The following is an 18240-nucleotide window of genomic DNA, read 5'->3' as shown; positions in this document are numbered from 1 at the left end:
TTCCTAACCCTAATTCAAATAGAAAACTATGAAGCCGTCTCGACATGAGTAGCACTCTGCTTCCTCTTCGCCTCCTCCTCATCACGATCCTGTCCCTGAACATCCTCATCCTTTCCCTCCTGAATACCATGCCTGACGGTCTCCTCCTTGGTCGGATACGCATGCTTCCACATCGTCCACAGCGGGCGCTGGAACAGATCATCCATACTCTCAATAGACCTGCCCTTCAACTCCGGCAGACAAAAGAAAATAAACACAACACCGAGATACGTTAGCAAGGAATAGAGCAGGAAAGCACCATAGCCCATATTGGTCAGCATATTCGGGGTTGCGCGTGTGATGCCGTAGTCGATGATCCAGTTCACGAAGAAGCAGAAGCCCATGCAGACGGAGCGCTGGATGGTCATTTAGTCAGTACATCATCCAGAAAGTGGGTAGAGTGATAGAGGAGACGTACAATACGAGTGGGGAAGATCTCCGCTGCAACGATGTAGCAGGCAACGCTATGTCCGAAGGACCATCCGAAGGCATATAGGTAGATCCAGACGATGCCTACGATCCCTCCTGCAGGGGTACCGCCCATATCGGTGTTGTCGGTGCCAGCGAAGCGGAGGTACAGAGCGAGATAGAGCATGGAGGTAGCTTGGATAGTGGCACCGATGAGAAGTGGGAGACGACGACCAACGCGGTCGACGAGGTATGCGATGTAGAAGATTGTTGCTGCAACTTTCACGGCGCCGTAGACACCGGTTGTCAGTAAGGACGAGTCATCTTTCACGCCGATGAGCTCGAAGATTTGAGGAGCGTAGTACTGGATAATGCATTAGCAGGGTTACAGTGACTGTAGAGGAGACAGTGCTGTAGAGACATACGTTGAGCGAGTCCGTTCCAGTCAGCTTGTGGAAGATGAACAGCAGGACAGCAAGGACGAAACGCTGCAGGTTGCTCCTATTGCCAAAGATATCCTTGGCGACAACCCAGTAGTTGTGGCCCTGGAAATTCTCCTGCTCGTACTGCACCTGGGCCTGGATTTCACGGTATTCGAGTTGAACGTACGGATGGTCTGGGGGCAGCTGGCGAAGTCGACACAGGTTCTTCAACCCCTGCTCGGCCTTGCCATGGTTAATGAGGTATCGAGGCGTCTCCGGCACAAACGGAATCATCAGACACATCAGTCCGCCAGGGATGAGCTGGATACTCATCGCGGTCTGCCACTGGGCATGGTCATCCTCGATCCCGGGTCGGGACCAGAGCGAGACGCCGTAGTTAACCCAGAACGCAAGCATCAATGACGTGACGATCATGAGGTTGTATGTAGCTGTCATAGATCCACGGACTGACTTTGGGGAATTCTCAGCCAAGAACTGGGGGCTCAACATAGAGCTTGCTCCCACTCCGAGACCACCGATGAACCGTCCTGCCAGCAATACGTCGTAGTTGGGGACCATCTGCATCGCGGCACCGATCATAAAGACGATTCCCCATAGAAAGACAGACCATTTGCGACCTAGCCAGTCAGAGGTGGGTGCAGCGAGAAGGGATCCAGCGGCGCCTCCTGCGGCGACCATAGCGGCGATAGTTCCCTGGACACGTTATTATAGCACAGGAAACTGTGAGAGTATTGCTAACCTTTCGATCATCATACTCCGCCTGCGGAATATCAAGCAGGCCAAACGACTTCTCGAACGACGGCAGAGTCAGAATGCCACCGATATTCCCCGTGTCGAAGCCATAGAAACAGCCCGCCCAGGCCAGGGTAACCAGGAGGTACAGCAGCCTCAAGTTAAAGATCTCCTTAGGGTCGGACTTGGCGTCCTTGCTCGCCCAAATGCTTGTTCCGCCAGCCATTGTAAATTAAAAAGACGGACCGCAGTGTGAGATTTCAGCTGTGGCGGCGGTCAGGGTTATGAGACGAGACGCAAGGGGCCAGTCGTAGAGGGATTGAGGGTACTTAAAGGGCACCGATCAGCATCAATACTGGCCAGGGCTTGTCCCCGCGTGGCTCCTGTTCCCCATGGGGTTGGTGTCCACCATTACGAAGCAGCGCTGGATCGGACTGTCGTCCGACATTAAACAGCGTCTGGTGTGCTCGGACCAGAACCGATGTCGGATTGCACCCCGCAGCGTCGTGGGATATAACAACCATCACCTAAAGAAGTGCACAATCAGGTACTGGAACAATTATGAACATGGCAGTTACGCAAGAAACACTACCCAGTCTGCTCGATGGCACGCTGCGTGCTGGCTCCAGACCCTCCGTGCGAAAGGAAGCCTACCTGCGCCCAGCAACAGTGCAATGCCACGCATCCAACCTGCTCCGTCTGCCAAATGGAGACCTACTATGCACCTGGTTTGGCGGTAACATGGAAGGGAAACCTGATATCAGCATCTACCTGTCCCGCCTCCCATCCGGGGGACAGACCTGGGGGGAAGCCCTGAAGGTTACGCACGACGATACACGCAGCGAACAAAACCCAGTTCTCTTCCGACATCCATCCGGCGAGCTCTGGCTACTCTATACCTCGCAGCAAGGTGGTGATCAAGACTCAGCCGTCGCGAAACGCGTCGTCTCATCCGACAATGGCACCAGCTGGAGCGGTCCAACCATCCTCTTCAACGACCCAGGCACGTTCATCCGCCAACCCGTTATCATCCTCGACAACGGCGCCTTCGTAGTCCCCACATTCAAATGCCGGGGCGAGCCCGGCGCAAAGTGGATCGGGAACGACGATATCTCTGCGATCCGCACGTCCGGGGACCAAGGCAAGACATGGACAGAGATCGCAGTCCCGCAGAGCACAGGCTGCGTGCATATGGAGATCCAGCGTCTCAAGAACGGGAGCTACCTCGCGCTGTATCGAAGTCGGTGGGCGGATTATATACACCTCTCTACTTCTCCTGATGGATTGAACTGGAGTGCGCCGCAGCCTACGCCCCTGCCGAATCCTAATGCCGGTATATGCTTCGATGTGTTGCCCTCTGGTCGGGTCGTCGCCGTGTACAATCACTCCTCGCGTAAGAATGCGGAATCCCGCAGAGAGGGCCTATACGATGAGATTACCGAGGGTGAGGACAATCGTCCAAACCAGAAAGATAGGGATGATGGCAAGGAGGCTTTCTGGGGTGCTCCGAGGGCGCCGCTGTGTGTGGCGTGGAGTGACGATGATGGCAAGTCGTGGCGGCATCGGACGTTGGAAGAGGGGGATGGATTTTGCTTGACGAACAACAGCGAGGAGAAGCGCAATCGCGAGCTGTCGTATCCCAGTATGGTCGTTGAGGATGGCACGATCCATATTGCTTTTACCTTCTGGCGCCAGACGATCAAGTATGTCCAGATTGGAGAGGAGTTTTTGAAATAGAAATAGAACATAGAATGGAGTATATTATGAAGTCACTATCGCATGTTTAGCTGGAATTAACTGTAACTGTCTATAATGTTAACATGAATTCATTTATATAACTGTCTATATTTATCATCTACTTTCCAACACGGTCTGGCACTGACTGCTCAATCTCCACCAGATGCTGCATCACCTTCACCACCCACTCCTGCTTGTCCTTCCCTGAAGGCTTATACGGCTTTCTAGGCCAGAAGGCCTTCTCATCTGTAACTCCAGCCCCGGGCCCCGCAAAGTACCCAGCAGCAAACTTGGTCGGCGCAATGCCCTCCTTACACGCCTTCTCAGCCTGAGCCACGAGTCCCTGCAGCTTCGTCGCCTCCTGCACTTTGCCCTCTTTCCATAGGGAATATAACTTCGCCACAGACTTAGGGAATACATTGCCGATGCCCGTCACGCAGCCAGAGCCACCACCGATAAGACATGGAAGGAGCCAGTCCGACGACCCTGCATACACGCTGAACTGCTCATGGCTATACTCATTTGTCAACCGGGTGACCTTGCCTGCGTTTCCACAGGTGAGTTTCGTGCCGACGATATTGGGATGCTGCGCCAGTTCCGACATCACGTCCGAGTTTAGATCGACGCCGTTGCACATGGCAGGAAACTAACCAAACTATTAGAAAGAGTCTGTACTAGAAATCAAGGGTTCGTACACTGTAAATAACAATCGGAATCGGACTATTATCAGCAACCTCGCGATAAAAGTCCACAATGACATCCTTCGTGACAGCCTTGACCCAATACGACGGCGGCAGCAGCAATCCAAAGTCCCCCCCAGCCTCATGCGCATCTTTCGCCAGCTGAATCGACTCATTCGTCGACTGTCCACTGATCCCAGCCACGACAGGGAACTCGGGGAATCCGAGGTCCGTTGCAGCGCGGCGCGCAACACGGACGAGTTCCTGGCGCTCGGTGGCAGAGAGGAGCACAGCTTCAGCGGTCGTTCCGGCCATGACGAGCCCGTCGACGCCCCCGCGGATCAGGTATGCGAAGTATTTGTAGGACGCCTCATAGTCGATTTCTTGGCGCTCGGACGGCTTGTATAGCGAGAGGACGGGGCAGTAGATGCCCGCGGGCAGGGGTCTTGATTTCGTTGCGATTTTCGACGTCATTTTACTTCACAACGGTCAAATCTATTAACCTGGTAATATGGTCAAGATTTGGCTCGTGCTGCCTTTAATGCAATTATGCGACTGCCCCTCAAGCTGCCCTTCGGAGACCGGCCGAGCAGCGGAGACCAGTCCGTAATATTGCTATACAGGCGCTGCGATTGGCCTGCAGAGAGAGATGGAGAAGCCGTCATTGGTATTAACCGTATTAGTGACTACTTACCCCAATGATCCATTGCTACTCCAACATTCTGCGAGTCATGCACATGGGACACGGCTGCTGAATCCGTCCCCGTGGGGAGTCGGTGAATCCTCCCACCTGCACAGTCGCATGAATACGCATACTGCAGCAACATGCCCAAGCGGAAAAGAGAGTCGGTGGTCGAGAACGGCCAGAATGAGTCGTTGTCCGATCAGGGCCAGAAAGGAGGCCAGAATTTGGTCGAGGTTCTTCCTGGCATTACGCGCAAGATCACAGCATGCGCCGCCTGTCGCAAGAACAAGGTGAGTCTGTAGCCAACGACGATTCAATCAGTCTAATACAGTCAGATCCGCTGCGATATGCCAGACGATGGCCCTCCCTGCGTCCGCTGTCGTCGCCGGGGCCTGTCGTGTGTCCTCAACCGCAGTCTTCAATCGCTGATCGAGGATACCAAGTAGGCAAACCATCCTACGAAATAGCGGCTATGCTGACTTTTTAGAAATGTACAACTCCTTCAGACCGACGTCACCCATCTCCACGATACTCTCGACATGCTCTGCCAGCATCTCGGCGTGGAAGGCCCAAAAGCTCTTCGCTCAGTCGGACACGACCGCGAGGGCTCATATCCCCCAGCAGACGACCAGAACCGAACACAAGAAGAAGAAGAAGGCTGCGAAGTGTCGCCTCCAGAGTCTCCGTCTGCCGTGCAAGCCCCCATTGACACATTCCTGGACATCACAAAAATCCGCAGTCCGCATTCACATTCCATCGACTCGCCCGCCAGTGCGCGCGCCAGCCGGTCGGGGACGAGATCGGATCTCATCAGCAAAGGGATTATCAGCGCCACAATCGCCGAGCGACTCGTGCACCACTACTTCGCCAGACTCGACCACTACCTATACGGGATTGGCGGGGAATATCAAGGGCTAGAGCAGCTGCGTGCGAACGCCCCGATTCTGCTCGCCGCAATCTGCACGGTCTCTGCACTGCACGATCCCCAAGAACGCGCCGTCTACGAAGCCTGCAATCGCGAATTCCGGTCGCTGGTCGCGAAATCGACCTTTGAGAAGCGCGATGTTGACTACATCCGTGCGCTGTGCATCAGCTCGTTCTGGCTGGCCGACGCCTCGCGCATCGTCTGCAGTGATGCGATCCGACGCGCCGCCGATATGCGCCTCCATCGCAGCTTCGACGCTCTGTTCGACGATCGCACGGGGTTAGGCAGTGGTCCGATGCAGTCTGTGCCGTCGCCGTCAATGCAGAATCTGTGTGCGGCTACTGATCGGGTGCGTCTGTGGTATCTGCTGTTTGTGTGCGACCAGCATCTGTCTATCCTGCACAACCGCGACTCACTACTTCGAAGCGACAAGGGAATCGCTGTCGGCTGGGAATTATACCTTCATCGCGCTGAAACAACCGAGTCGGACGTGCGCATCCTGTCTCAGGTATCGCTGTTGTTGATCATGGGCCAAGTTCGCGATGTGCTGGGATCAGACAACCAGACCCCCCTGCCCCCAGCCCTGGCCAGCCAGATCCTCAACTACTCGCGACAACTCGATAAATGGTACGCCAAGTTCTCTGCTTTGTTCGTAACAAACGCCTTTATTGGCGAGTTCCCCAAGCGTGGTCTGCAGCTGCACTATCAATTCGGCAAGCTGTATCTCGGCCACCAGGTCTTTAAAGGGCTTCACGGCCGGCCCATTCCTCCGCATTTCGTGTCTGCTGCGACAATGGCACATGATACTGCCGTTTCTATCTTTGAGATGATACTCGGCGAGCCAGAGCTGCAGGAGGGACTGGTGGGAATGCCGCACTACTTCCATGTAATGATAGCCTTTGCGGGCCATCTACTGCTGGAGATCTGCCAGAACTACTACGAGCAGCTGGCAATTAAGATCCAGGACGACTTTCAGCTTATAAACAGTGCCTTAAATTTATTTAGAAACACCCAGTGCATCCCCCAGCACCCTATTTGGCGAATGACGCCCGGTCTCAACAGGAAGCTGCACGACTGCGCAGCCAGTATCGGAGTCCCAGTTCCCTCAGCAGTCCCAGTTGGATTAAATGCACAGGCCATTCCAGGCCAGGAGCCTTTATATTATCCACCAGTCCCTACAGACGCTTCGCAGCCAATAGACGAGCTGCTATTCACTGATTTCGGCGAATTCAACTTCCCAGACCTGACATCCAACTTCATGACATGAGATGTCTATGGTTTACTTCCATAATCCTCTATATACGCCCGAATCGTCTCGGCCAGGTCCCCATCAGGATAGAAGCCCATATCCAGCGCCTTGGTCACATCGAACACCGCCGGCCACGATCCCACAATCGCCTGCACAGCCGGATCTGCCTTGTCGACCACGCGTTTTAATGCCTCCTGTCCTCCAACTGTCTCCAACCCATCCAGAATCTGCTGCACGGTAACCGTAACCCCCGGCAGATTGACAACGCGGGAATAAACCTCCCCTTCAAATCGAACCTCCCTCGCGCGCACAAGGTTCCGAATAATCGTCCTCGTCGCACAAACCCACAACTTCAGATCCCTATCCACAGGAAGCACACTCTCCTCCCCATTCAGCGGCTCGCGTACAATCCCAGAACAGAAACTCGACGCCGCACCAGACGGTTTCCCAGGACGCACGATGATAGTAGGCAACCGCACAATGACAGCGTCGATAATCCCCCGCCGCGAGAAATCATTAAACAAGACTTCGCAGATATGCTTCTGCGCACCGTACGACGACTGAGGCAGGGTGATTGTCGATTCTGTGACTGGTGCTGCGTGGACATCTGGTCCGCCGAATACGGCCAGGCTGGAGGGGTATATAATGCGGACCGGACCACCTTTCTCAGACCCGGCTGCGGAGGTCGAGTCGTGCTGCTCGCGCAGGATATCAAGTATATTCCGCATCGAGTCCACATTCACCGCGAGTCCAAGGGCGAGATTCGCCTCGCTTGCGCCGGACATGATCCCGTGCAGGAGATACATGTGGGTGAAGGTCGTGGAGAGGAGGGTCCTGCATGTTTCGCGCGAGGTGAGGTCTGCTTTTAGAGATGTGATTTGCGTTTTTGAGTCTGTTGGTGGTGGTTTCGCGGGTTCGAGCACGTCTGTTAGGACGAGGGTGTGAACGCCTGCGGTGCTGGCGAGGGTCTTTGCTAGGGCTTGGCCGAGGAAGCCACCGGCGCCGGTGATGAGGATGCTCATGTTGATTTTTTGAATTTTGAGATATTAGAACAATAGTGAAATGAATATAGTCTCTTGAAAATAGTCCGTCCATTTAAAAGTATGTCACAGTGTAACGGCCAGCTTGATACTAGACAGAATTATCCGGAGTTTGTCCGTCGGCCTGAGATGCGCAGAATTGCTCGTACGGAGAGAAGACCGTACTTTTCGCTGTTTGGTGGTATCTTGTGGTCAGTCGGTGCTCTTCCGAGTCCACGATATCAGTTGGATGACTTTAAGAATATCTAGTAGTTTCGCATATTCATATTGTATCATTATGAGGGTGATCTATATTGCCGAAATTCGGTGAGATGGCGTTTATATATATCCAGTCTAACACTCGACAACAATCTAAAGCTTCGCCCGAGGAGCCCATGTAATCCACGGATGGCTCTCTGTCCCTCTAATTAACGGATCAACATAGGCCGTGTTGACCATCCCAGGGTGCGCCTGGTCGATGTGCGTGATGCCGCTCAGCTTCATGGCCGAGACGAGCTCATCTTTGAGGACTGCACTCGTTAGTATACATAAATCAGGCATAGAGGGTACGTACTCTGGGTTAAGTGTTCAACACCCTCCTGTCCGTATGTCAATGAGTAAAGGTACGGTCGTCCGATTCCAACAGCCGTTGCGCCTAGAGCCAGTGCTTTGAGAATGTCTGTTCCCCGTCGGACTCCCCCGTCGATGTAGATCTCCATGCGATTAAATATCTCAGGGCACGTTCCGTGTAGTTCCAGCAGAGTGATAATGGCCGGTTGGACCCTGTATCGGTTAGCTTGACCACCATGAAGGCTTGTATACATACGTGTCGAGAGACCGCCCCCCATGGTTACTCAACATGATAGCATCAACACCATACTGCAGGGCCATTCTGGCATCAGCGCCTGTTTGAACCCCCTTCAAGACGACCGGCAGCCCCGACACCTCCTTGATCCACGCCAGATCCTCCCAGTTCAGCGTCGAATCAATATACTTGGCCATGACCCTCCCCAGCCCACCCCCCTTCTTATCATTCTTCGCCACGGCACCACTCACAGCAGAGACCAGATTCCCAGCTGCAATCCGCTCGTCCGCCTCGCGCTTCCCCGGAATCGGCGCATCAACAGTCACAAACACAGCCCTGATCCCCAAACCCGCCGCCTCACTCAACAACTCCTCCGTCTTCCTCCTCTCCGAATTCACATAAAGCTGCAAGAAAAACGCCTGCCCGGGCTTCCCCGCGCCCACAATCTCCGCAAGCGGAAACGAAGCATTATTCGAGATAATATGGATGATACCTTCCTCGGCACACCCTCTCGCAACCGCCAACTCGCCATCCGGATGCGCCAGCTTCGCCATCGCCGTTGGACTCACAAAGAACGGCGCCGACGAGGCACAGCCCAGTATCGTGCGCGGCATCTGCACCTCCTTCACATTGCGCAGCACGCGCGGCCGCAGCATGATCTGGCGGTACGAGGCCAGGTTCGCATGGTGCGAGACGAGATCCGTCGCGGCGGAGGAGTAGAACGCGAATGTTTTCTGGGTGTATTTCCTGCGAGCGACGTCTTCAAAGTCATGCACTGCGATGAGCTGTTCGAGCTGTGGGATTTCATCCGCGTCTGGCTCTTTGGGCTCGAACGGGGTGTCGATGGATGGTAAGTGGCCGCTTGGATCGATTGTACCCTTGAATTGCTCATTCGTGAGTGTTTTCTGGATCAGCGAGGGCGCGTGGACTTCGTCGTACGCCTTTGAGGCGTCGTTTCCTGCGTACTTCAGTATGACTGTCTACATTAGCTATGGATATCCGGCCAGCATTGGCGAAGGAGGGTACGTACTCGCCGAGCCGCCTGGATGCTCATCTAGAAAAGGAGTAACGTCGTAGATGCGCGAGTGCACGATGATCCAGCAGTCCTCTGGCGTCGTGTGCCTTTGCAGCTCTGACGAGGAGACTATCGGTCCTGCTGTGTCTTCCATTGTGAGCCCGACTAATGACACCAACACCAACACTACCGTATGAGTACGAGACACCAAGCTCGAAATAAAACGAAATACCTTGTCAATAAATTATCACCCGACAAAAGAATAATCCTGCTCCGATGGCCGATCAGCCCGACCAGCAGTCCGGGGAAGCAGCGGAGACTTTGCCGACGCCTCATCGGCCAAATTCCGACGGGCGCATCCTGAGTCCTTGATATTACCCAGACACCAGCAGAATAACAAAAACAGAAGAAAAAAATGGCAGAGATTCTACGACTCGATTCCGTCCAGCAGGGTCTCCCCCCTGCAGTGCCGAGCACAGACATTGAGAACTACGTCGCAAACAGCGCCGACCTGCCTGTCCTGGTCGTGCTGGACGACGACCCCACCGGCACACAGACATGCCACAGCATCAACGTCCTCACAGTCTGGGACGAAGACATCCTCACGCGCGAACTGCAGCAATGCGCCCGGGGATTCTTCATCCTCACAAACTCGCGCGCTCTTCCAACTCCCGAGGCGCGCGCGTTAATCAGGGAAATCTGCACGGCCGTGAAGCATGCAGCAGGGAAAGCGCATCGATCATTCGAGATTGTGCTTAGAGGCGACTCAACCCTGCGCGGCCATTTCCCTGACGAGCCGGAAGTCGCAGAGGAAGTCATCGGGGCCGTAGATGGCTGGATCCTGGCGCCGTTCTTTCGACAGGGGGGTCGGTTGACGATCGATGATGTGCACTATGTTGCAGACCCAAAGGGCAATATGATTCCAGCTGCTCAGACGCCGTTTGCGAAGGATGCGACGTTTGGATACGAGAATTCGAATCTGAGGAGGTATGTTGTCGAGAAATCTGGCGGGTCTATTACGGAAGATCGTGTGCATTCTGTCTCGCTGGAGGAGATTCGCACCGGTGGGCCTGAGGCTGTTTGTAAGAAGCTCCTTAGCTTTGGAAAGGGGAGTGTCATTGTAGTCAATGCCGTGGTTGATACCGATATGGAGGTTTTTGTGCTGGGATTACTTGCAGGTGAGTATTCATGTCCTCATTCAGGGCTATATTAACATCAATAGCGAAATCCCAAGGGAGGACATATCTCTATCGAACAGGCGCTGCATTTGTATCAACCAGACTGGGCATCGCGCAGATTCCCCCTTTAACCCCAAAATCACTCGGGATGAGCACCCACGCCTCTCAACCAGGCGGACTCATCCTAGCAGGGTCCTACGTGCCCAAGACCACCGAACAGCTGCACTCACTCATCGAAGGCCGAGGATCCCGTCTCGAAATCATCGTTCTCAGAGTCGAAGACCTCCTTACAAGCCCCTCAGCCGCAGAGGAAGCAGCCCTAAACGCAGCCGACAAAGCCGGCCAGCTGATTCTCAACGGCGTCGACGTCCTAGTCATGACAAGCCGCGATCTCATCACCGGGAATGACGGCGTGTCCAGTTTGAAGATAGGCAGCACTGTCGCAGCAGCTCTAGTATTATTCCTGCGTCTGCTCGTCCCACGGCCTCGGTATGTCATAGCAAAAGGCGGAATCACATCTTCCGACGCAGCATGTAAAGGGCTGCGCATGCGACGAGCCCAGATCCTCGGACAGGCTGCGTCGGGTATTCCCCTGTGGCGATGCGATGAGCAGACCTCCAAGTTCTCGGGGATTCCATACGTCGTGTTTCCCGGAAATGTAGGCGAAGTCAACACACTGCGAGACCTCGTCGCGTCATGGGCGAAAGAGGTCAAACCGACGATGGAATACCAGCGCCTAGGCAAGAGTTCGCTCAAGGTCTCCAGAGTCATCCTCGGGTGCATGACATTCGGCAATCCCTCCTGGGAGGGGAGTCCCTGGGTACTCCCTGAAGAAAAGGCACTTCCTCTCCTGAAAAAGGCATACGACTGCGGCATCAACACATGGGACACGGCGAACACCTACTCAAACGGGCTATCCGAGGTGCTAGTCGGCAAGGCACTACAGAAGTACTCCATCCCACGATCAAAGGTCGTGATCCTATCGAAGCTATACTACCCAGTAATGGACATCGACTCAAACGCACGCCCAAACCCCGCCGTCAACGACGGGGCCTTGGTAAACCAAATGGGACTCAGCAGGAAGCACATCTTCGAAGCCGTCGACGCGTCGCTGAAACGACTAGGCACAACATACATCGACGTGCTGCAATTACACCGGGTGGACGAGACCGCGCGGTCGAATCCCGAGGAAGTCATGAAAGCCCTGCACGACCTCGTCCAGGCCGGGAAAGTGCATTACCTCGGCGCCTCGAGCATGCACTGCTGGCAGCTCGCTCGGCTGCATTACACAGCCAGGATGAACGGGTGGACGGGGTTCACGAGTATGCAGAATCTGTATAACCTGCTGTACCGGGAAGAGGAGCGGGACGTGAATCCTTTCTGCGAAGTCGAAGGGATTGGGTTGATTCCTTGGAGTCCACTCGCTAGGGGGTTACTTGCGCGGCCGTCGAATGTCCAGACGGAGCGGTCGAAGAGGGATGCGAAGACGGCCAAGTGGTTCGCTGGGGACCAGAATGAGAGGATCATTGGGAGGGTGCAGCAGATTGCGGAGAATAGGGGGTGTTCTATGAGCGCTGTGGCTATGGCCTGGTTGTTGTATAAGGGGGCTTGTCCGGTTGTTGGACTCAACAGTCTGGAGAGGATTGAAGCTGCAACGGAGGCATTTGGTATACATCTTGCAAAGGAGGAGGTACTACTGCTGGAGGAGCCGTATCAGGCTTTGGCAGTACAAGCCATTTAACTATTACTAAACAATAGAATGCATTTCACACTCCTATCATCATCCATATCAGCCAGCTACACTCCACATCAGTTAAAGAGCTTAAAACATTAGCACAGTCACTTGAATATATCAGATAACTCACCATTACTCTTATACGCAGCAATAGCCCCATCAAACGCCCTCTCAATATCCTCCACAATCCCCGGCGCAATGCCTGCCTCAAAATCCGCCAACTTGGGCACAATCTGATCCGAGAACGCAGTCGTATCCCTCTTCAACTGCAACAAGCTGGATAGAACAATCACACCCAGTTCCCCAAAGGTCTCATTCTTGTCCCCAATCTGCTTCAGCGAGGACTCAATCTCCGGCTTCAGGTTTATAAGCGCAAGCCCGACCTGAAGGGACCCACCGCCAAATGGCTCGGATGCGTTGGCGTCGGCCGCGCCGGTTTGAATGCACTTGTCGAGGTTTACTGCGTCGACTTGGACCTGGAGGGCGTAGGGGAGCCCTGGGATTCCGGGGACCACGGCCTTGACGTCGTCTGTCAATGTCGCCAGGAGGGTGCTGATGTTGTCGATGTCTTCGAGAACGGTGTTGTAGTCTGCTCGGACGGCTGGCAGCGCCAGGAGAGATAAAAATGCAAGGGACCGCATTTCTACCGTAGTGATGTAAAGCAAGTTAAAAAAGTAGATTATAGTATTTTCGTGGGAAATGGTGTTCATGTTGGGGATGCTACGGATATCATCAACTACCCCAGTTGGGATCGTTACATCCAGCAGCCGTATTCCAATTCGGCATCTCACCAAAAACACGGGGACGTTAATTTCCGGGCAATAGACTTCAGGATCAACATCCTGGAGACTCGAAATTGGGGAACAGACCCCGGATCAGCGTCACAGGAACAGTGCCTCGGCCGGCTGACAGTCAACAACGCCGCTGGTGATACCCTATACTAGCATACACTCCTCTTCACCCCGCTGGATAAAATATATGCAAGAAGGACGGATTGTTTTCCACAGCTTCACAACGAACCATCAACATGCACAAATCGGCTGCTTTCGCGCTCCTTATCGCCCAATGCTTCGCGCAGACACAGGGTCAGTTAAACCAATATCTTGATATCATCAACTAACTGGACAGTCTCACCGGACCTGTACAAGAAGATTGAGCGCTATACAGAATTCTCTGCTGCATCCTATGCCGACTCCTGTACCATGCCTCCCTCTGGCAGCACCGTTGTGCAATACTTCAACGACAACGCAACAGACTCCCAAGCCACCCTGTTCGAGGACGCGCAGGCAAAAGAGTTGATTATCGCCTTTCGAGGCACTTCCACTCCAAGGGACCTCGACACGGATTTCAACTTCAGCCTGGTGCCCCTGACAGCGGCTGGGACGGATTGCTCCAAGTGCAAGGTAGGCCGACACCATAGTCACGTTGTACCAACTAAATCTTTCAGGTCCATTCTGGCTTCCACGGAGCCTACGAAGCTTTGTCGGACGACGTTTCTTCCAAAATCGAATCTGAACTCTCTGCTCACCCGGACTACTCCTTGACAGTGACAGGCCACTCTCTCGGCGGTGGTATAGCGGCCATCGCCACAGCGGCTTTTACAGGCCTCGGCCATGAAGTCACGACATACACATTCGGGGAGCCCAAAAATGGCGATCAGGCATTCGCGGATTATCTGGAAAGCCAAATCCCAGATGAACACTACTACCGCATCACCCATGCCAATGACGGTGTTCCGCAGATTCCTCCTGCCTTGCTCGACTATGTGCACCATGGGACCGAGTACTGGCAGAAGGAGAAAGGGAAGAATGATGCTACCACGACGTTTGTCTGTGGGAAGGGGAGTTCTGTGAGTTTCCTTAGTTCGATATAGGTGGTCCGTTCTAATTGAGTAGGAATGCAACGCTGCGCAGGACTTTGGGGACAATCCTATCAATCGGGCACATTTGACGTATACCAGTAGTGTTATTGGGAGCTCGCTGAATGTTGTTGCTTGTGGTGCGGAGGAAATCTAGATATGTTTGACTGCAAGTATATATTTAACAAAGCTTATACTATCACAATTCTTCGATTTATATCACAATGAACTTGCTCAACACGTAAACTCAATCCTGTATTCCATCGTAATCGGATACATAATTACGCAGAATCAATAATCCCTTCAAAGCCCTCACGAAAACGCTTTAATGGCCTGCGCAAAATGAAAGTCGATATCAGAAGTCACCAACGGCGCCAGTCGCTTCAGCTCATCCACCAGCTTCTCGGTAATCGCACTCCCCAACAGCCCAGTACTTTTCTGCAGGTTCTCCAAATCAATCTTAACCAGAAAGCTGGCCGATCCGACTCCCAGAATCGCAGTGTCGAAAGCCGGCTTCTTCTGCACCAGCAGGTCGAGCAGGTCGTATATATCCGACTGCAGCTCTACCACGACATTGACCGCCTTGGCAGAATCATTCTCGTTGAGGGGTTGGATTTTATTGATCGTGGTAGTTCCGTTGTCGATTGTTGTTTTCAGGTCGCCTGTCTTGCCTTGGATTTCCAGCGCTGCGAGTGTTCCATTGCCGCCGCCGTTGAACTTCTGGACAAGCCCTCCTAAACTGTGCAGTTGGGTTGTTATTGCGTCGAGACTGGAGAGCACTGGAGCTGCATCGCGGGGGATAATAAGGCCTTGCACAGTGGCAATGCTAGCGAGAAGTGGAAGAATGAACAACATGATGTTTTAGTGATGGTATACCGTTACCGTTTGAGGGCCCACCGTCCTCTTGAATCAACCTGTTGCTGTTCGGAGTCGACCTCCGAGGCAGACCAGGGCTGTGAGTCTGTGATCTGCAGCTCAGGGCAGCCGAATATTAGGGACGAAGTTAATCTGCTGCACTGACAATCTCTGCTTCTTCACATGGACCGTGCCGGGCTGATCGACGTTTGTATCCGTGCAACAGCCCCGGATTTCCAGGAACTGAAAATGGGATTCCGATGGGACTGGACTATGTTGTTGAGCTGCGTAAATGAACCCGGTTGATCAACATTGAACCCTGGCAACAGGTTGATACATGAATGAATTCGACAATCTGCCCATCTTAACAGCTGCCGATGTGCAGTTCATTTTTGGTACACAGGTCTCGGCTTGTATGTTCCCCCTGCTATAACCCGGTACGATCCGCTCGCTAACCGTATATAGTTTATGCAGTAGACTCCCCAAAGGAACGTCGCGGACGACTCGCTCGGGACTGCGACTACTTGGCACCTACTTGGCAGTGCATATCTCGCTTACATGGATGAACAAGGTTTCTTCAGATGTCCGGCTCCTCGGAGGAGAGGTCGTGAAGCTGCAGCAGGCGATAATACCCCCATCAGCCTTTTATGTCTCTGCAAATACTGGTAGAGACCAGATGAGCAGCAATCGAGACTATTTGATTTATAGCTAACCCATAGTCTGCTATTCGAAAATCTACTATTTGGTCTGAAACGCACCAGTAGCAAAATGGGGAATCAAGGTGGGCACGATCTGGTCGGGTACGATTACCAGCATCGACAGCTGTATACGCTCCAGCATCCTTCAACAACATCAGAAGCAAAACAGTCGGAAGTATCTAGTCTACACTCGAGGTACGTACAATACAGGCCTCCAACATACCATCTACTAACAATCACAGCAAGCGACGAGAAGACGAAAGCGGAGGGATTGAACGTGTCCTGCAACTTCTCGCTGTCTTCTCGCACTCCCTCACGATCTACCCTCTGATCCCGATATTCCTCCTAATTGTCTACGCCATCTACAACCCATTGCGAGTGATACTCCCCGTCCTCCTCTCTCTCATCCTCCCTCGCTCCTTCACCCAACGCAGCGAGTTCCTCCGCTCTCTCCCAATATGGCGCCTCTTCGCCTCCTACTTCCCCATCCACCTCTACAGATCCACACCCCTACCACCAACAAGGAAATACATCTTCGGCTACCATCCCCACGGTATTCTCTCCCACGGGGCCTTCGGCTCCTTCGCAACCGAAGCACTCGGCTTCTCCGAGCTCTTCCCCGGAATCGAAAACTCCCTACTGACACTCGACTCTAACTTCCGCATCCCTATCTACCGCGACTACCTCCTCCTCCTCGGCATGGGCAGCGTATCTCGCGCATCCTGCGAGAAGATCCTCAATACCGGCGGTATAGACGGGAAGGGCACAGGGAACGGCATAACGATTGTAATCGGCGGCGCGAAGGAATCCCTCGAAGCGGTCCCGAACAGCATGCGCCTGGTTCTTAAAGACCGGAAAGGGTTTGTCAAACTGGCTATCCGGAATGGAGCATCGCTGGTGCCGGTGCTCTCATTCGGGGAGAATGATCTGTACACGATGCTCTCAGATCTAGATACGAAGTCGTTCAGTGGGCGTGTGCAGCAAGTGTTTAAAAAGACATTAGGCTTTACAGTTCCGTTCTTCTACTCAAAGGGTCCGTATATGTTTGATTTTGGGATTACGCCGCATCGCAGGCCCGTGAATATTGCTGTTGGCAGGCCGATTCATACGCGCAAGATGGTCGATCCGGTTGATGGGGCGTATTTGGATGAGGTTCATGGGCTTTATGTGAAGGAGCTGGAGAGGATTTGGGATGAGTGGAAGGATGTTTTTGCTCAGGGAAGGGCGGAGGAGATTACATTTATTTGAAGATACTACACTACATGCCTGCTGTATGTACCTAGGGGGGTGCTTTAAATAAACTATACTACTCTTTGTTCAACAGGCACACGCTGAGCCTAGTCAATCCTCCAGTCAGAAGAAGGAAGGGCACATGGCGAACCGCCTCCGATAGGCAGGTTTCTGCCCAGCATTAAAAAAGCAAACATCGACAGTGTCAGTCCAGTCATAGACAGCCATTTCTTATTTGCAATGAACAGACAAGGCTGGCTGCCACGCCTTCTTCCCTGCCGGCGCTTGGCTCCAGTGAAAATAAACCCATGTTTCCCTCCATAAGTATTAGTTCAAGTCTTCTCAATTACAACGATAACATCCACGCCGACAGAGCTTCACAGAATAGAGCATTCAACGACTTCCACCGTACTAAAAGATGCACGAGAGAAAGTGGGCCCCGACTGTCAAGCTAATCCTCCTAGTTAAGTAATATCCTTCTCTTTCAAAGGTCAGGCACTAACAGATACGAATAACATAGATGGCCGAGGTTGGTTAGCCTTCAATCACTGTCAACGTAGTAGTAGGCGGCTCAGTCATGACGGTAGTAGGGAGCTGCTTCTTCTCATTGTACGCAGTTGGTCAAGGCAGTTCCGCCACGGGACTGTGTATTGAGCTTTTTGGGTCAATTATTGACTACGAGAAAGCGTACATGCGGCGAAAACTCATGCGTCAATTGGAGGAGCGGTTCCCAGAGCGTAGCGCTCTCCAGAAGCACCTATACTAACTAGAGACCATTCGGTTAGCGCTTGAAAAAAGGCATAGGCTTGTCTCAATACATATATATATATTATGTACTCTGTGACATAGTATATTTACTGCACAGCATTTTCGGTCGATTTATAGTTAGGAATATCCTAGAACAGCTGCTCGTATAGAGTTTAAACACTACATAAGCGCGACAGGCACT

General features: G+C 53.1%; 11 protein-coding genes across 11 annotated transcripts; 5 read left to right on the top strand and 6 right to left on the bottom strand.

The window, feature by feature from the left end:
- Positions 1–26: 26 nt before the first annotated feature.
- APUU_41634S (sugar porter family MFS transporter) lies at positions 27–1848 on the bottom strand (the record flags this gene model as incomplete). The annotated part of the gene is made up of 4 exons (XM_041704839.1): positions 27–395; positions 458–811; positions 873–1583; positions 1630–1848. The coding sequence occupies 4 exons, from the start codon at positions 1846–1848 to the stop codon at positions 27–29; spliced, it is 1653 nt and encodes a 550-aa protein (XP_041557384.1).
- A 335-nt stretch (positions 1849–2183) lies between these two features.
- APUU_41633A (sialidase family protein) lies at positions 2184–3359 on the top strand (the record flags this gene model as incomplete). Its single annotated transcript, XM_041704838.1, has 1 exon — positions 2184–3359. The coding sequence occupies one exon, from the start codon at positions 2184–2186 to the stop codon at positions 3357–3359; it is 1176 nt and encodes a 391-aa protein (XP_041557383.1).
- A 118-nt stretch (positions 3360–3477) lies between these two features.
- On the bottom strand, positions 3478–4513 carry APUU_41632S (dihydrodipicolinate synthase family protein; the record flags this gene model as incomplete). The annotated part of the gene is made up of 2 exons (XM_041704837.1): positions 3478–4005; positions 4055–4513. The coding sequence occupies 2 exons, from the start codon at positions 4511–4513 to the stop codon at positions 3478–3480; spliced, it is 987 nt and encodes a 328-aa protein (XP_041557382.1).
- Positions 4514–4864: 351 nt separating this feature from the next.
- Positions 4865–6916, top strand: APUU_41631A (uncharacterized protein; the record flags this gene model as incomplete). Its single annotated transcript, XM_041704836.1, has 3 exons — positions 4865–5014; positions 5060–5166; positions 5212–6916. 3 exons carry the CDS (start codon positions 4865–4867, stop codon positions 6914–6916), a joined length of 1962 nt encoding a protein of 653 aa, XP_041557381.1.
- Positions 6917–6921: 5 nt separating this feature from the next.
- Positions 6922–7920, bottom strand: APUU_41630S (uncharacterized protein; the record flags this gene model as incomplete). The annotated part of the gene is made up of 1 exon (XM_041704835.1): positions 6922–7920. The coding sequence occupies one exon, from the start codon at positions 7918–7920 to the stop codon at positions 6922–6924; it is 999 nt and encodes a 332-aa protein (XP_041557380.1).
- A 369-nt stretch (positions 7921–8289) lies between these two features.
- Positions 8290–9891, bottom strand: APUU_41629S (FMN-dependent alpha-hydroxy acid dehydrogenase; the record flags this gene model as incomplete). Its single annotated transcript, XM_041704834.1, has 4 exons — positions 8290–8447; positions 8492–8700; positions 8744–9698; positions 9753–9891. The coding sequence occupies 4 exons, from the start codon at positions 9889–9891 to the stop codon at positions 8290–8292; spliced, it is 1461 nt and encodes a 486-aa protein (XP_041557379.1).
- A 261-nt stretch (positions 9892–10152) lies between these two features.
- APUU_41628A (uncharacterized protein) lies at positions 10153–12656 on the top strand (the record flags this gene model as incomplete). Its single annotated transcript, XM_041704833.1, has 2 exons — positions 10153–10915; positions 10960–12656. 2 exons carry the CDS (start codon positions 10153–10155, stop codon positions 12654–12656), a joined length of 2460 nt encoding a protein of 819 aa, XP_041557378.1.
- Positions 12657–12728: 72 nt separating this feature from the next.
- Positions 12729–13360, bottom strand: APUU_41627S (cell wall mannoprotein 1 family protein; the record flags this gene model as incomplete). Its single annotated transcript, XM_041704832.1, has 2 exons — positions 12729–12736; positions 12781–13360. The coding sequence occupies 2 exons, from the start codon at positions 13358–13360 to the stop codon at positions 12729–12731; spliced, it is 588 nt and encodes a 195-aa protein (XP_041557377.1).
- Positions 13361–13677: 317 nt separating this feature from the next.
- On the top strand, positions 13678–14665 carry APUU_41626A (lipase family protein; the record flags this gene model as incomplete). Its single annotated transcript, XM_041704831.1, has 4 exons — positions 13678–13735; positions 13779–14053; positions 14098–14499; positions 14546–14665. 4 exons carry the CDS (start codon positions 13678–13680, stop codon positions 14663–14665), a joined length of 855 nt encoding a protein of 284 aa, XP_041557376.1.
- A 155-nt stretch (positions 14666–14820) lies between these two features.
- Positions 14821–15363, bottom strand: APUU_41625S (cell wall mannoprotein 1 family protein; the record flags this gene model as incomplete). The annotated part of the gene is made up of 1 exon (XM_041704829.1): positions 14821–15363. The coding sequence occupies one exon, from the start codon at positions 15361–15363 to the stop codon at positions 14821–14823; it is 543 nt and encodes a 180-aa protein (XP_041557375.1).
- A 768-nt stretch (positions 15364–16131) lies between these two features.
- DGA1_1 (diacylglycerol O-acyltransferase 1) lies at positions 16132–17309 on the top strand (the record flags this gene model as incomplete). The annotated part of the gene is made up of 2 exons (XM_041704828.1): positions 16132–16256; positions 16304–17309. 2 exons carry the CDS (start codon positions 16132–16134, stop codon positions 17307–17309), a joined length of 1131 nt encoding a protein of 376 aa, XP_041557374.1.
- Between the last annotated feature and the right edge of the window lie 931 nt (positions 17310–18240).

This window comes from Aspergillus puulaauensis, chromosome 4 (assembly GCF_016861865.1).
Source record: "Aspergillus puulaauensis MK2 DNA, chromosome 4, nearly complete sequence".
Taxonomy (NCBI): domain Eukaryota; kingdom Fungi; phylum Ascomycota; class Eurotiomycetes; order Eurotiales; family Aspergillaceae; genus Aspergillus; species Aspergillus puulaauensis.
Note: the sequence above shows the minus strand (reverse complement) of the source record. Positions and strands in the feature narration are given on the sequence as shown.